The sequence below is a fragment of the Topomyia yanbarensis genome, chromosome 3, assembly GCF_030247195.1.
Source record: "Topomyia yanbarensis strain Yona2022 chromosome 3, ASM3024719v1, whole genome shotgun sequence".
Classification (NCBI taxonomy): Eukaryota; Metazoa; Arthropoda; class Insecta; order Diptera; family Culicidae; genus Topomyia; species Topomyia yanbarensis.
Genome location: NC_080672.1, coordinates 365,094,317 through 365,112,390, shown reverse-complemented (window position 1 = coordinate 365,112,390; position 18,074 = coordinate 365,094,317). Strand labels below are relative to the sequence as shown.

Below are 18,074 nucleotides of genomic sequence, written 5' to 3'. Positions count from 1 at the left end.
CAAATCTATTGTAATCATAAGTCTAAATCGGCGTTTGACCATTAAGAAGCAAATCTGATTGCCTTGGCCGCCTTTACCGCTTTCACATGTCTCGGGGAAACTACCTTTCGAAACACGTTTCTGAATCCGGAATGGATTCCAGCGCAAATATAACAACCGACTCCGACTCAATCGGTTTCAGGTCGAACCAAACTCTAGGCTTTAAACTTTGGCTGACGTTAAAAATCGATTATGATAACAATGGCTACTACTAAAGGTTCTGGAAGTCTCAGGGAATGCTACCAATAATCAGTACGGATACAAACCTATTTTTGGTATAACAATTGTGAGAATCGTAATTCAAATTTATTGCCATAAGTAATTCGTGGTAATTCTTAATGCATGAAACACTAGAGAAGGTTTAAGGAATCCCGGGAAAGTGTTCCATGGTCTGAATCGTGATTCCAAATTACTGGATTATATTATATAACTAAATTAGTCACTTAACAAAACCGAAGGTCAAACGAATCGTCAACCAATCGGATCAACAACTGCTGTACTTCAAGAATACCGTATGTGCTATAGCACGTTTACTTAATCACCAGGCTGCTTTTTTGTATGCTAGACGGTGGGTAACGGTGTGTGTGTGAACGGTCACGTTTGCGACCGGGTTTGTATTATCGCGAAGTTCTCAAGCGATGCTATGTGATGCGCGCATTTATGTGACGTTTGTGTGACGAGTCTAGTAGAGCATTCATCATCATTGAGTATTGTATATCAAATATAAAACATTGATCATTAAATACTAAATATCACGCATTGAATATGTATATTAAACATTGAATATTATATTTTATATATTAAATATCAAATGTTAAATGTTAAATATTCAATAATAAATATTAAATATAAAATAAAAAACATAAAATATTAAATACACCAAAGACCCGATTTTATCAGCCTCCTCATATGAAAATTGATAGTTGGTAGTTTGATGGGCTCTAGCAGTCGAACCAAGTTGAATTCGAGTAAATCCTTTCTTGGGCATATATTTCTTGTCTTAGGGATCCAAAATATCCAAAAATAAAAATCTGATTTTTTTTAAAATTTTGCACTGTCAGACCCGCTTAAGGAAAATTTAACCTAAATAATCAGAAAGGATTGTGAGACATCTACACTGAAATATAAATGAATAATAAATAAATAGAGAAATTAATAAACCAATAAGTAATTAAATTGGTAAATAAATTAATGAATAATTTCTCGGTTTATAGGCATTAACATAAACATTTGTTACCTTACCGATGCAACAAGGCTCATCGGTAGAAGCGACTCTTTTGCTGGTATCGCAGGGTCGGCTAGCTACCGGGTAATCAAGGGCAACGCGGATCAAGAACAAAGATCTAAGACCATTCACTTTTCTTATACACTTTTTATTTGTGAGTATTTGTAGTGTGTGGGTGTGGGGTGTAATTTACAATTTGTATTCTAATTGTGGCGTGTGCACTACTGCTATCACTCAACGTACCGTACTTTTACTGCTGCTGTTGATGTGCGTCGCGACGCTGACGATGCCGACGGGCGAGATCCCCTCGCGGACGTCGGCGAAACTGGCCGGATGAAGGCCCCGGTACCGGTACGATGGTGATCCAGATGCAGCGGGTGGACGGACCAGCAGGCGTTGCTGGCTTGGATGCAGGCAGGCGTCTTCCCTCCTTGGCAAGCATCGGCGTGACCGCGGCTAACCGCAATGGCCACCACCGAGAGGGGACCCTCCTTTGCGATTAGGGCCTTTGCCCGAGGGTATGAAGCGGAGGCGCGCAGCGCCGGATGACGAACGACGGTCCTTTACGATTAGGCGCGGAATCCTCCCGGATTCGCGTGCCGAACCGTGTGCTGAACGATTTGATGCGGCGCTAAGAGGTCCTGGTGAAGAAAATAGCAACGCGAAGTTGCTTAATGGTCTGCTGGACTCTTCCGGTCAAAATCCGAATTACCTGAACCAGCTGTAAACGTTATAACACACTTCCCACCCCAAAGGGGGGGGGGGTATACACTTAACTTCACCGGATAAAATATACTTCAGCACACGGACGCCTGATAGAAAAGAGACCAGAGTTTGAAACTGCTGGTCCTTTTATAATAATTTTAAGATGCATTTCCCTCCAATTTTTATCCAAAAACCATTTTTAAAATTTCAGCATCGCGCGTCTCCAGGCTGGGTGGTTCAGCTACCCACCGAGACAAGCTGACAGTTTGCAGCGGTACGCACCCTTTCACTACCCTGCTTACTGTTGTTGTGTAAATTAGTACAAAAAACGTGAAGGTTCTAAAGACAAACAAATAATATTTACAACAAAAACCTAAGCAATGGAACCAACGGTTACACTATCCACCACTCCGGTGAAAAAAATGTGAAAGCACAAAGTGATTTTACATTTTTTTAAATCAAATGCTTCCCTAAAATCATCCTCGGCTTAAAGTGAACACAAAATTCTACAAACAATATTTACAACATATTTACAACGCGCGAAACCATAATTATAATTTACAAACATATTATAATAATAAATAAACAAATTAAAAATTCAAACATAATATGTACAAATCAAATTTATATATACAAAACAACTATACAAACAAAATACTACATTTTAAATAATTGGACGAACTATTTACAAAAGTTTGCAACAAAATAGTATACACCCTATTTACATGTATCTACAACACTTTTAGATCACTTTCGATTCCCACGGCAAACCCCCAGGCGGGCAAGTCTACCGGCGGGCAACCTGACGTTTCTCACGTCAGCTACAAAACGTCACACCAATGTCATGGGAGCATATCGTTATGCTCAATGTTTATTTAGTGACGAAAGTGCTAAAAGTGTAATTTCAGTGCAATAATCGTTGAAATCGGCCAAATTTTCAACGAAAATCGAGGTAAGTGATAAATTATCAATGAACATATCGAAACTTAGCCTTCGACAGCTGTTCATTGTTAAAAAATTGTCTCTTTTAGGACATAACCAGTGGTGGTATTTTGCTGCCAGGATGCAATTTTTCTGCGAAAGATTGACCTGCAGTAACCATCAAATCTTCCCGGGATCAACCATGAAGCCATCTTGACTTGCAAGATGCACTACAGGTAAGTAAAAGTGCACAAATTAAAAAATTGGATGTTATAATTGAGCCATTCTTTCTATTACAGATATGGCCAATTTTACCTAGTGAGCCATCCACTCATCGCATCTCCACCGTCGGCGCTCGGATGGAAGGCAAAACATTTAACCCCTCCATCGTTCCCCGGATCGGCCAGTGCGACTATGGATACCCGTGGTAAAATAAAAAAGGCAAGTATGAACAAGAAACACGAACTGACGAGATTTCAATTCCTTCCGTGTTCGGTTCATCTTCCTTTTCCAAACTAATTGTTCTCTTTCTCTCCTTTACAGTACTTATGATGCCATCGGACCAACCAGCAAACAAACGGATCACAGGATCCAAATCGTTGGCCCCAGAGAAAAATTGGAAACTTCGTCCGTACCCTCTGGCCATAGCCAACATCCGATCCTGCCGTTCAATTCTTACGGTCTGGCCCGATCGGCCATCAAAATACCTGTAAATGATTAAAATAAACTTCTTTTTAAACTATCCGAACCTATCTTTTCAAATGGTCCGAACTTCATTCTCCGCCTCATCATTTCAGACAAAATTTTATGCAGTTAAAATTTCACCTATTCCCCGCGTTATTATCTTTGCGGTAAGTTTCAATATTTAACCATCCAGGTTCAATTTCACTACTAGATTAACCCAGGCTATGGAAGCCGGGCGTATTACACTGGTTGGGACTGCTATCAGTACCCAACGGGGAGCGACTGTCCTGAAGTAAGACTTCCTATGCACAATTGCAATCTTCCAATTTTATTTTGATTAGCAGATTGGTATGGATCGTAGGTAGATTGATCCTCATCCAACCGATCTGCGTATTCTGATCATTTTTGTGCTGATCAATTTTTAAGGTTCAATTTATATCATCGGTGCGCTCTATTGTGTGCGGATCACAAGTGAAATAGAGCAAAGCGTAGATGATAAAATGATGAATGATTCAATTATTGCAAAAAGGTATGTAAAATTTGTGCTATTGTTAAACTAATGTGGATTCGGTACAGTATGTAAAGCAAAATTATGAATTTTCATGGAATGAATCAAAATTAACGGTTCACGACACACAAGGCAAACCAAAAAACACGAATTTCTTCGCGCAGAAAACGATTTTGGAAAGCGTATAGTGTCCTCTTTGGCGTTCAGGACCTCTTATCGCGTTTTATCGTCACTTTCACTTTCTTTTCTTTTGGAGCAGTGGGACAGTGGAAGGGCACAAACATTCGTGCTTTACACGAATCCCTGCCACCTCCCGTCGGAAAAATCCTTAGATTTTTGAACTCTACCGAACCCTTGATTACCTTTCGCGGACTTTTAGTTGGGCGCCAATTGTTACCTAACGATTGAACAAGGCTCTACGGCAGAACCGACTCTATTGCTGGTATCGCAGGGTCGGCTAGCTACCGGGTCAAGCTGACAGTTTGCAGCGGTACGCACCCTTTCACTACCCTGCTTACTGTTGTTGTGTAAATTAGTACAAAAAACGTGAAGGTTCTAAAGACAAACAAATAATATTTACAACAAAAACCTAAGCAATGGAACCAACGGTTACACATTTCACATATGTTTCAGCACATATCGAAGGACGATGGTTTCGTCTAGCACATTATGCAAAGAACGAAGGGGCGAATGTTTAAACGGCTTGGTTTATTACAGAGTAAAAAGTAAACCAAAAAAATAACATTGTTACTTACGATACGACTTAATGAAAATTTTCCCCAGAAATAAATGAACATATAAGTAAATAATGAAGGAATAAATAAATGTAAAAATATACTAAATTCAAACCCAGTCACTTTCGCCTTGAATCGCTTCAAAGCATATATCAGTTAAGATATCTTTTTGTGTTTTTATAGCTATGTTTTGTCTTCTTGGAATTTTGATTCACATGATAATGAGCAAAATATTTTTCATCTTCTGCTTCAAGGTTAGTCTTTCGGATAATTTTTCCACCGCTTTCTCTACTGGCCGTTCAACGACAAAATAAAATAAAAAACAAAGTCGGGTTCTTAAAAGTCCATTTAACTGAAAGTTATAACCATTAACTGAATTCTAAATTGATGGTCAGATTGACCCCACTGAACATCATAAAATCAGATTGGCCCTGTATGTAAATTATGGAAAAGATGTTAAAAGCCTTTTACAATCAGTTATAATACAATACGTTATAATCCATTTAAAACGAGTGTATTGCTAGTTAGGCACTTTTCAATAAGTTAGGTCCTTTCATAATCAGTTCGGTCATAAAAATCAATTAGGCCCTTTTATAAATTGTTGTAAAATCGCTATCAAAATTCTTCATAATCAAATGTTGCGTTATGTACGTGCTCGGGTAGATATTTGTTAATGGATAACATGAAATTTCAATTTGTTACATTTTGCAGTTAGGCCCTTTTCAAATGTTTGGATAGAACTGGGTAGAGCTAAATTGTAATTGTAAATTTATTAGCTTACGATACCCTGTTGGTTACATTTGTATACCTTATGTCAGGTCAAGAAATAAAAAAAATAATAAAATTATAAATTCAGAATCAAAACAAGTATGACCCAAAAAAGCTCCTACGCCTTTCACCAGTAGCTGGTCGAAAACATACGGTGCGATCTTTTCAATTTCGTCCGAATTCTCCGCGTCTAGCAACTGAATCTTTTTCCGGAAGTGTTTTTTGATTGATCTGCAAATCATCATGCTTCGATCACTGCCCACTAGGTTGATGGTGATTCCGTTCTGTTAAAGAAGTGGGAAGAAATACAATCTATAGGATCACGAGAATGAGTCACACTTACCGAATCTACCGGTGCGTCTAATTCGATGTAGATACGTTTCGCAATCGGCTCGTCCCTGCTGATCCATCGGCAGGTCGAAGTTGACGACAATGGTCATCTGTTCGACGTCGATACCTAAGACGAAAGAATCTCTCCGTAACCTGGTGCTGTAGCCAGAATCAAGTGGTGGAACTTACCCCTGGACAAAACGTTCGTTATAATCTGTACCTTCTCTAGTCCGGTTCGGAATCGATCCAGAGCGTCCAACCGTTGCTCCACCGTTAGATCACCGGACAGTACCGCTACCGAGTGACCATCCTGGGACAGCCTGCCGGTCAACCAACCGGCCGTTTTGCGTACCTGTTTCGATCGATTAACAGTTCTGAAAATAAGTTTACTTGGAGTTTACAACTGTCCTATACATCATATGACAGAAAATGATCGCTTGTCCGACGGTAATCACACAATTTCTCGTCCTCGTTGCGGAACTTGACGTAGTACTGTTTGATGTTATCGAGTGATTTTTGCTCCCGCGCCTGCCGAATGACTATCGGATTGGGTACGATGTACTCGACAAACTCCATCACCTCGCGCTCGTACGTGGCCAAGAAGAACACCCACCATAACACCCGCCTCGTCCAGTACAAAAAGGGAAAACTAGGTCGTACGTCCTGAACTTTATACCCCAGTCCATTAGCTTGCCGGGTGTTCCGATGATGATATGATTAGTCAGCTTCGCCCCTTTGATGGTCTCCTCACCGCGAACGGCGTAAGGAAGTTTGATTTCCGGACAAAACTTTGCCATTTTGGCATCTACTTCCCCCTTCTGAATTGCCAGCTCATACGTGGGGGAAAGGCAAATCACCTGCAGATAGTTTTTTAACTGATGGACTCAACTGAGCATTGCCAGCACGAAGGCAGCGGTTTTTCCTATTCCCGACTGACTCTGGGCGATTATATTCCGTGGCGGACCGGTCAACAGAGTAGGTACAGCCATCTCCTGAATCTTGGAAGGGGCGTTGAAACCCATCGCATAGACTCTCTGTAGTAATTCCTGCTTCATGTGCAAAGCTTCGAAAGTTTTAACCAACCAATCCTTCCGCTGCACCTCCAGATCCAGCTTTGATTCTACTAGACCTTAACGAACATTTTTCATTAGCAAACTTGCATCCGCCGGGCTAAAAGATTAGTCATGGATAATTTTAAAGCTGATACTGAATATTTCGGGAGAAAATTTAGAATAGGACGTAAGCATCAATGAGATTCTCTTTGGGGTCTTTCTCTTCTGTTTATTACTCGGTCGTTTCAATATTTAGTACTCAACTCTTTGCCTAATATTTTAGTAAAAACCATCGGCTATGTACTGGAAAATTAGTGCAAAGTGTTATAGTGACGTCATAATAATCGAAGGAGAAAGTAAACAAAGAGAGGCTCTCAATGTTCCTAATGGCCTAATCAAAATTTTCTGCAGATTTCGACTTACTTGAATGCCTCTCCATCTTCCGCGGAGGAATCTGTTTCTCCATTTTCTCTTGCAGCTTGTTTTTCTTCTGGAGCTGCTAGAGTCAGAATTTCCGTAGCTACCGAACTCCAAACATCAGGTGCAGCTTTGGTTCTACTGCCGGTGGACTAGGTTTTTCCGCATTCTCTTTCTCTGGACTGCCAGCCGCCGGCTCTGAATCCTTATCCTTGGTGATATGTACTCAGTTCGCTAACCTATTTGTATTAAAAAGAAAAATTCACATCCCATCCCAATGATCGCTTCAAAAATAGGTTATAACAAAAAAACACTTACCGAGTGCAGAAATTTCTTTTTGACCCAGTTATCGGCAGCGCTTGCCATCGTTTCGATCGGGTATTAAAATTCAATAGCAAGGTACAAAGTATGGGAAATCGTCCTGAATCAGCACAGGTACTGTCCCTCGGATGGTTTATTCCTTGCAATTCGCTGAAATTTTGACCAGAGCGACCTTGCGGAAAAAACGATGCCTTCTTTTGCCTGCTCACTTCCCTGCCATGAAACCGATGATGAGCGCTTATTCCAAACGGTTAGCCGATTGAACATGACGTGCCATTATGTTTGTTCTGTGAATTGATAAGGACATCTAGATATGCAAAGGAATGTTTGGAGGAGGGATGCTACTGGTAAATACATACCGAAAGAGAAAGTCCTTTCCGAGCATATTGATGTTGTGTTTTCTGTTGATCCATTATCACTGCGTTCTCTTGCTGGGTGATTACCATGATATACAACATATGTTGGTGTTCGATCTGAAAAAAATCATAATAAAAAATATCCGTAAATGAGTGAACTCGAGCTTTTTAAAGAAGAATAGGGTATTACATTACAATGTACTAAACACGATACTGATCCTTTCGAAATAAAAAAAGGTAATAAAAATGTCTCACCTTGCCGCACCAACTGAATAAAAAAGTCCTCCTGCACACCGCATGGAACAGTATAGTATGCTGCTGCTACTGTGTTTGAATGTGATGTTGCTATCTTTTTTGCAGTTGGTCAATGGTCTTCTACATTTGGCTTGGATCTATTGCACTAATTGCGGTTGCTGACCAGGTTGTACCGTCGGCTGAACGTTATTGCTACCGACCTTTAGGATGATGGTCATGGTCTGGAGGAAATCTTAATTTTCTGATGTTATGGTTGAAGGTGGTTCTGCTGCCGAGCTTGCTGTGAAATGTTGGCGATAAGCACTCGAATAGTGATTGCTTGCTGCTGCTGGAATGGAATCACGAGCACTGTGGAGGCAGTGATATTTTCATGCAAGGAACTGGTAGGAACCAAGGCTGGAATATAGCTTTTGTGCTTGACTCCGATTTCTCTAAATCAGGAACGCAACCGCTGGTAAAAATAGTGGCAGACAAGTTTTACTGTGCCGATGAAATGTTTTCCGATGTGTCCATCATTCCTAAACTCCTGTTGTTCGTTTGAGCAGTAATTGCTATGTGGTCCTTTTTTGAGGGGTTGTTGGCTGTTGCTGGATTTGGAGTAGTTGGTACTGCTGCGGTTGCATCGATTTAATGTTGATTGGCTGATTGCCAGATCCAGGATGTTGAGACAAGATTAGTTGAGCTGATTTGCTTTGTTCGGGTGTGCTGCAAATAATATTAATTATTTAAATTTAATTGTTTAAAACTAGAAACCATCACACTTCCAGTAATATTTTTAAACTTACCATTCAAATTCGATATATTGAATTTCTTAACTACGAAATATTGACAGGTTGCGATGAAAAAATACAAAAAATTACCAATCTTGTGTTTTCTTATATTTTTTCATTGCAACCTGTCAAAATTTCGCGAGCCTCCGTGCGAAATAATACCGCTGACCATTATTTCGCAAGGAAAAAGTTTGCCTTGGTGACAGCGCATAGAAAGCAGCGCCGTCTCGCGGAAGTATTATGAGACTTATCGTTTGTCGAACCGTGTCTCAGCTAACTTCATTTTTCGTTATCGTTTTCGCTTACGAAATGGAAACGAAAATTTTTTTCGCGAACATTTCGCGACGTTTTTTATGCATAGGTTTTGTATAGGAAATTTCATTTCGCAGGAGGTGCATACTTAGCTTTATATGGGAATTTCATATGTGACCTGACGATTTAGTCTATATTTCCGGACCCATATAAGCGATCCGTACGAAATTTTATAGACATCTGTGGGGATATTATATCATTTGGGACTAAGTTTGTGAACATCGGCCCAACCATTTCCGGGAAACTGATGTGAGTTCGTAAATTTTGAAAGATGGCCGCTTTTCCCGGGCACTTCCGGAACCGTCTATGGTGGTCAATGTAGTCAACGAAAGTTTGGTTGGCCGTCGGTGACCTAGAACAGCAAATTTAAGTTGTTTGAGAATTTGCTATGTGATCGCACGCCACAACCTGTAACTCCGGAACCGGAAGTCGGATCGGGATGAAATTAAATAGCCATTTACGGGGACGCAATACCTTTCATTTGAGGCCAAGTTTAGTCGAATCGGTCTAGCCATCTTCGAGAAACCGATGTGACTGTTATTCTGAATTTAGATACTTCCGCCGGGGCTTCCGGAACCGATGATGGTGGCCAATGTTGCCAAATAGACTTTAAATGGATGTTAGTGACCTAATACTACAAATCGAAGCTGTTGTGGTCATATTTTGGAAAAATGTTCACCTTTATACATTCATTGCAGAATTTATTAAAATCGACATTTTCTGCGTGTTCGTACTCATCACCCTGTAATTCCGGAACCGGAGGTCGGATTCATTAGAAATTCAATAACAGCCTATGGGAACGTTGCACCTTTCATTTGAGACTAAGTTTGTCAAAATCGGTTCAGCCATCTCTGAGAAAAATGAGTGACATTTTTGGTCACATACACACACATACACACACACATACATACATACACACATACATACACACACACAGACATTAGCCGAACTCGACGAACTGAATCGAATGGTATATGTCACTCGGCCCTCCGGGCCTCCGTTAAAAATTCGGTTTTCAGAGCAATTGCAATACCTTTCTATTGAGAAAGGCAAAAAAATGAGGAATAATCAAACTGAGGTCGCCTCTTTATGGAACACAGCATTTCGATGAAGCAAATCGATTTCGGTTTAACTTTACACAGATTCAGACAAATTATAATTGATTGATCAGTATACCGATTTGCGTTCCTCTGTGGAATAGCTCTTGTATGAACATGATCAAAAGAAACAAAAAGCGTTAGCTTTAAACAAAACGCCTGACACGTATGAAAACGAATGTACAGTATCTTCCTATTAACGTTCGCATCAATCGCACATGTACCTGATAGTGGCAGATCAGGCGCATTATCATGTTACTAATAACGCCAGTTATGGCAACATTCTGAATATTTAAAAATCTATTTGTAGTTATTATTCTTATTGTATTCCCGTAAACTCTTACCTTATTTGACTTCACAACATTAAGACATATTAATTCCTTTACTCTAGGTTGTAGGAAATACATATTTGTATTTGATTGTAGTATACAAATTGAATTTAACGTACATGTTCGAATAAAACGATTCTCCGAGATCCTAGCAGTCATGACAATAAGAAGATCGTAGTAACCATACGCGTCGGATGCTACCATTTTTTCCACATCCGTTAATTTTTCGAAAATGTAAAAGGATGTATAAGATATATGTTGTTGTGAAGCCGAAATAAGAATAATTCAAAATTAATAAAATGTTTTTTGTTGTGAAATTAATTTAGATATAGCTAGTTAGAAATAAGAGTGTAAATAACATAATATGCGATTTGGTTGGTAGCAGGAAATGGCAAATGCAGGTTTCTACCTATACACTCAAATGCCACGAAGGCAAGCAAATGAATTGTATTAGTTAGTCTGAATATAAATGCGTAAGAGACACCACGTCTTTTTTCTTCCCATCAAAAATTCGAAGCCCAGTAGTACCCGCGAACCTCTCGAAGTCCCGCGAACAAGCCTCTCGAATTCCCGCGAACAAAATCGACACCGTAAGCTAACGTCGCGAGTGTTGGATTTTTTGCAAGTGTAACCCATCAAGGATTTAGTTCACAACAAAGTTGGTGCCGAAACCCGGGAGGAATTCCCACATAACAGTGTTGAATTGGGATTCCACGTGCTGCTGGTGGTGTGGTCGAATTACTCTCGCACCCAGTTGGTTAAAACTGGACAACTCACTCTCGTCGTCGACCGACACCCCTCAACACGGAATTGTTACGGATTCCCGAAAAGCCGTCGTCAAGCAGCAAATCCAGCAGTTGAGGTTAAGTTTTGCCACGTGTCCAGACCACATCGAATTAGGTGACTAATTGTATACCATTTTTGTAATGGCTCCAAAGAAGGTCGCCACCAGGAAATCTTCCTCGAAATCGACTCCGGACAAACATTCTCTCCATTACAAAACTCTGTTGCGGCGGAGAAGCAATATTCTTGGTTCGGCGGAACTCATTCAGAAATTCTATATGGAATTTACACCGGACCAGACAAATCAAGTGGCAATTAGGATCACACATCTCGATGACCTCTGGGAAAAGTTCGAGTGTGTTCAGGAGGAAATCGAGGTACTCGAGAATGAAGTGGAAAGTTTTTCAGATACCCGGTTGCAGTTCCAAACAATGTACTACGAGCTGAAGGCAGCGCTGCTAACCATTCTGCCACAACTCACAACAGAGCAAAATCCCATCGTAACCGCTGTAGGACATCAGCCTCTTGCTAACCACACACTACCGGTGAAGCTTCCTGAACTTCGCATTCCGGAATTTAGAGGAAATCCGGAGGAGTGGATTGAATTTAGAGACCTTTTCAAATCCGTGATCCACACTAATACTAATCTTTCGGGAGTACAAAAGATGCACTATCTGCGCAGCTCCCTCAAGGGTGAAGCTGCCCGGCTAATAGCTTCCTTTGCGATAACGTCAGACAACTATGCGCTCGCGTGGAAGACTATCACCGATCGGTATGAAAATGTCAACTTTCTCGTGAAGCAACATATGTCGGCGATTCTAAAAATCCCTTCCGCGCGCAAGGATTCCGCTGCTAGTCTCGCTGAAGTCGCAGACGAATTCAACCGTCATGTTGGTATTTTGGACAAGCTGGAAGAACCGGAGAGTCACTGGAACTCCTTTCTAGTGGAACGACTGAGCAGTCTACTGGACGAAAAATCTCTGTTGGAATGGGAGAACAGGTGTAAGGACGAAGAAGCACCTCAGTATAGTGACTTGCTAGAGTTTATCCATAAAAGATCGCGTCCGCTGCAAAAATGCAAGATCGTTAGTGGTACGCTCTCTACAGGCTCTAACTCTAAACTGAATAAGGGAAAACCGTTTTCGTCTCATGTGGCCTCCGACAATGTGCCAAGATGCCCAGGATGTAAACAGCCACATATGGTAACTCAATGCGAAACCTTCCTTAGGCAAACACCCAACAAACGCCTCGAATTTGCAAAAACTCATCGCTTATGTATAAATTGCTTGCGCGGTGGGCATATGGCCAGGGATTGTAACAGCAGTCTGTGCAGAACGTGTGCTAAAAAACACCACACTTTGCTGCACCTACCACCAGTAGCAACAGTACCACACGGAGAGGAAAAGCATTCGTCAGCTGTCACCCAAGCAGCAACGGCTATCTGTACAAATGAGGAGCACAGTACTTCGCCGTTGGTAGGGGAGGAACAATCGCATATGTCACCTGCCAATCGTGTCGCGTTAGAACCAGCTTTCTCGTATCACCCACATGGAAATGTTACGACTCTTACTGAATCCAATGAGCGCCAGGATAACGTCGTCTTTCTATCAACAGCTGTTGTTGGTATTCAGGATATCAGTGGTAAAACTCATCATACCAGAGCCTTGTTGGATAGTGGATCTCAATCCAATTTTATTTCGGAGGCACTGTGTCAACGTTTGGGCTTGAAGCGCTCGCGAATCAACCTTCCCATTAGCGGCATAGGCCAGGCCGCTGTCACTGTACACCATAGAGTGGATACCATTATTGTTTCTCGTTTTGGCACATTCGAACATCCGTTGAACTACCTGGTGCTGCCAAAGTTGACAGTTTGTTTGCCTAGTCAACATGTGGATGTGTCTCACTGGAAAATTCCCCCCAACATACCATTAGCGGACCCGAGATTTAATATCAGCCGTGGAGTTGACCTGATTATTAGAGCGGAACTGTTTTATACCCTTATCGAACCGCATCAGTTCATTCTTGCTAATGAATTTCCTCTGTTGCAGAAAACTCTTCTGGGCTACGTAGTTTCAGGCAAACTCGCTACAACGGATAAGAATAAGGTGGTGTGTCACGTCGCAATAGGACAAGATTTGAATATTCAAGAGAGATCGAAAATTTCGACATCGGAAAATCACCATCTCAGGAAGAGCAAGAAGTTGAATCCCATTTTCGTGATACAGTGTCCAGAGATAAGGATGGACGTTACATCGTTCGGCTGCCATTTCGAGAAAATATGATATCCCTATTAGAGGACTCTTATACACCAGCATTGCGGCGATTCGTGATGATGGAGCGACGATTTGCGGGAAATGTGCGTTTACGTGAAGCCTATACACAGTTCATGGAAGATTACGAGCAGTTAGGACATATGGAGGAATGTTCACGTATTGTAGGCCCGCAGTTTTTTCTCCCCCACCATGCCGTTCTTCGTCCCGAGAGTAGCACGACAAAAATTCGCGTCGTCTTTGATGGTAGCAGTAAGGCAGCAGGCAAGCTTTCGTTGAATGATATTCTCCACAGTGGTCCTACAGTGCAACCTCCTTTGCTGGCTACTGTGATCAATTTTCGGATGCCTCGATTTGTTTTCACGGCAGACGCAGAAAAAATGTTCAGGCAGGTCTGGGTGCATCAAGAAGACCGCAAGTTCCAATAAATTATTTGGCGAAAGGATCCGTCCGGACCACTGAAGTATTACCAACTGAAAACCGTCACATATGGTCTGTCTAGTTCACCCTATCATGCTGCCAGGGTCTTAAATCAACTTGCGGAAGACGAGGGTCAAAATTTTCCTCGGGCTGCACAAATTGTTACTAAGCGAATTTACGTTGACGATGTTCTAGCTGGTGGCGACGACATAGAGGAGGTCGCAGCAGATTGTGCCGAGCTGTGTAATTTGCTTTCGCTTGGCGGATTCTCACTAAGGAAGTGATGTTCAAATGACTTAGCAGCATTGAAGCATGTTCCCCAAGAGCTGTGGGATGTTACTTCAGAGTTGGAGATTGGACGTGCAGAAGGATTGAAAACTCTTGGCCTCTTGTGGCACCCTCTGTCGGACCAACTGGCCTTCAAAATTCCAGCGCTGGCGACGACGGACAAACGTTTGGTGGTATCGGAAATGTTATCGCTTTTTGACCCGCTCGGATCAGTCGGACCAGTTGTAGTTAGCGCCAAAATATTCGTGCAACGTCTCTGGGTGAAAAAGATTGGCTGGGATGAAGAGGTTTCCGAGGAAGATCGGATTTGGTGGTTAGGATTCCGCCAAGAATTAATACAGCTTCAGCAACTAAAGATTCCTCGACGCATCGTAGGGAACATCAACCGAGAGTATACACTACACTGTTTCTGCGACGCCTCCACGAAAGGGTACGGTTGCTGTATCTATGTTACGGGCCCAGACATGGAGGGACAGCTGATAACGCGACTACTCATTTCGAAATCTCGAGTCGCACCTGTACGACCATTGACAATTCCTCGTCTAGAGCTTTGCGCTGCTTTATTAGGAAGTCAGTTGATGGAAAAGGTTCGAACTACTACAGACTTCACTGGAACTGCAACGTTTTGGACGGACTCGACGATTGTTCTCCATTGGATTCGCTCCCCTCCTGCAATTTGGAAGGTTTTTATCTCTAATCGGATCGCTGAGATACAATAACTCACCAAAGGATGCGAATGGAGACATGTACCAACATTCCAAAACCCAGCCGATCGTGTGTCTCGTGGGACACGTCCTAGCCAGATTTTGAATGACACATTGTGGTGGCATGCTGCTAGCTTTCTTTCGAATATGGTCGAACCCTGGCCAATCATATTGCCAAGTCTATCTGCACCAACACAGAGAACATTAAATGCTGAACGACGGGAAATGGTCGTATTAGCAACAGTCACGATCGAAGATGGTTTGTTTGAGCGGTACTCGGAGCTTTGAAGGTTGCTGAGAGTTGTGGCTTGGTGTATACGTTTTTTCAACAATTGTCGGATCTCAAGACAACAACGCATCATCGAACGTCTACATTCTAAGGATATTGAAGGTGCTTTGAAAAGACTAGTTCGACTATGCCAGGCAACTACATTTCCCCAAGAAATTCGTCAGTTTGAATTGAAAAACATTCGACCTAACCACACTGTCGTTTTGGGAAATAATTCGCCTCTCAAAAACATGAATTTGATACTGGACGAATATGGATTGCTGCGACTTGATAGTCGTTTAAAAAACCTCAAGGACACTTTCGACCGCAGGTATCCAATGGTGTTACCGGCACATCATCGTTTCGGGGAATTGATCGCGCGATCATTGCATCTTCAGACGGCACACTCCGGCCCGTCTTTATTATTCGCAACTATTCGACAAAGATTTTGGCCGCTTCGAGGCCGAGAACTTGCTCGCAGGACAGTGAGAAAATGCATCACATGTTTTCGCTGCAATCCAGCACCTTCACAACAGCAGATGGCTCCACTTTCATCGGTTCGAGTAACTCCTGCTCGTGTCTTCTCAAAGTCCGGTTTGGACTACTGTGGGCCGTTCAATGTGCGTCCGTTAGTTGGGAGAAGTGCCAACGTTAAAATGTATGTTGCGGTTTTTGTATGCATGGCGGTGAAAGCAGTGCACTTCGAGGTCGTTCCCGATTTAACATCCGCCGCATGCATAAATGCAATTAAACGGTTCGTATCTCGTCGTGGGCGTTTGACTGAGTTGCATTGTGATAATGGTACTGCGTTCGTTGGTGCTGATCGCGAGATGCAGGACTTACGCAGACGCTACATACAACAGTTCCAGACAGATCACTGGGAGAACTACTGCCTTGAGTCGGGAATCACATTTCATTTTATCCCGGCTCGGTCTCCGCACTTCGGGGGACTCTGGGAGGCCGGAGTAAAGTCTTTTAAGTTCCATTTTCGCCGTATCTTTGGTGGTCGATCGTTCACAGCAGATGAATTGATGACAGCAGCAGTTCACATCGAGAGTATACTCAATTCTCGGCCTCTCACCCCCCTGACAGACCATCCAGACGATTTAGAGGTGTTAACTCCAGGACACTTCCTTATCGGGGAACCAATGTTTTCGATTCCCGAGCCCGATTGCACCGATCTCAAGGTCACGCGACTATCACGTTTCCAGGAAATGCGTCGTTCAGTTCAAAATTTCTGGAAATGTTGGTCCAGGGATTATCTCGGTCAGCTGCATCAACGCGCGAAATGGAAGAACCCCAATGACAACATTCAACTAGGTGCACTTGTGTTATTGAAGCAGGATAATCTACCACCATTTCTATGGAACCTTGGTCGGGTAGTAAAGACATTTGCAGGCGACTCTGGATTGGTGCGTGTTGTTTTGGTGAAAACCGCTCGAGGACTTTACAAGCGAGCAATTACGGAAGTCCGTCTCCTCCCAATGGAAATAGCTGATGACTCAGGCAGTTATTCGAATGTCGACATCTCAGCAGACTATCAAGAGCAATAGTGGTTGAAACGGAGGGTTTCAACGGGCCCCGGGATGTTGTGAAGCCGAAATAAGAATAATTCAAAATTAATAAAATGTTTTTTGTTGTGAAATGAATTTAGATATAGCTAGTTAGAAATAAGAGTGTAAATAACATAATATGCGATTTGGTTGGTAGCAGGAAATGGCAAATGCAGGTTTCTACCTATACACTCAAATGCCACGAAGGCAAGCAAATGAATTGTATTAGTTAGTCTGAAAATAAATGCGTAAGAGACACCACGTCTTTTTTCTTCCCATCAAAAATTCGAAGCCCAGTAGTACCCGCGAACCTCTCGAAGTCCCGCGAACAAAATCGACACCGTAAGCTAACGTCGCGAGTGTTGGATTTGTTGCAAGTGTAACCCATCAAGGATTTAGTTCACAACATATGTTTTTGACAGTGGTAAAATTTTTTTGAGTGAATTAAAGTGAATAGTGTACACTTCTCATCGATTTTCGTTTGTGATTCAGTGACGCATTTGTATTTTACTGCCCGTACGACACAAACTGTCAGTGGACACTATCCGCAAAATTTGACGATTAGAATTTTATACAATCAGGGTTCACTAAAAAGGTAAAATTTACAAATCATTTCTGCATTTGAGGAATCATGCACAACTCCCTTGTTATAATGCCTCGATTCGATAGGATCGCAACAGAAAATTGCACAATATTCACAATCAGATGTACACTGATGAAAAAAGGCTTAAGAATTTCATAAGTCAAGACTTATAAGTCCTGTCGCCTCGTGAGCGAACTCACGAGGCGACAGGACACACGCCACAAAAAATATTCACTTTGGATTTTATTTTACCTATTACAACGCGGCAACAGCAACAGCGTTGGAATAGGTAGAATAAAATCCGTAGTGAATATTTTTTGGGGCGTGTGTCCTGTCGTCTCGTGAGCGAACTGCTATAAAGCTGTACAATATTGATTCCATT

General features: G+C 42.0%; 1 protein-coding gene, 1 long non-coding RNA gene and 1 pseudogene across 2 annotated transcripts; 2 read left to right on the top strand and 1 right to left on the bottom strand.

Moving 5' to 3' along the window:
* The first annotated feature begins 2,769 nt into the window (after positions 1–2,769).
* Positions 2,770–3,325, top strand: LOC131693025 (uncharacterized). The gene is made up of 3 exons (XR_009306136.1): positions 2,770–2,921; positions 3,001–3,126; positions 3,190–3,325. It is a non-coding gene; the product is annotated as an uncharacterized LOC131693025 (long non-coding RNA).
* Positions 3,326–5,736: 2,411 nt separating this feature from the next.
* On the bottom strand, positions 5,737–7,749 carry LOC131688224 (DEAD-box helicase Dbp80-like; annotated as a pseudogene).
* Positions 7,750–11,749: 4,000 nt separating this feature from the next.
* LOC131688223 (uncharacterized) lies at positions 11,750–13,888 on the top strand. Its single transcript, XM_058972395.1, has one exon. The coding sequence runs from the start codon at positions 11,750–11,752 to the stop codon at positions 13,886–13,888; it is 2,139 nt and encodes a 712-aa protein (XP_058828378.1).
* Positions 13,889–18,074: the final 4,186 nt, after the last annotated feature.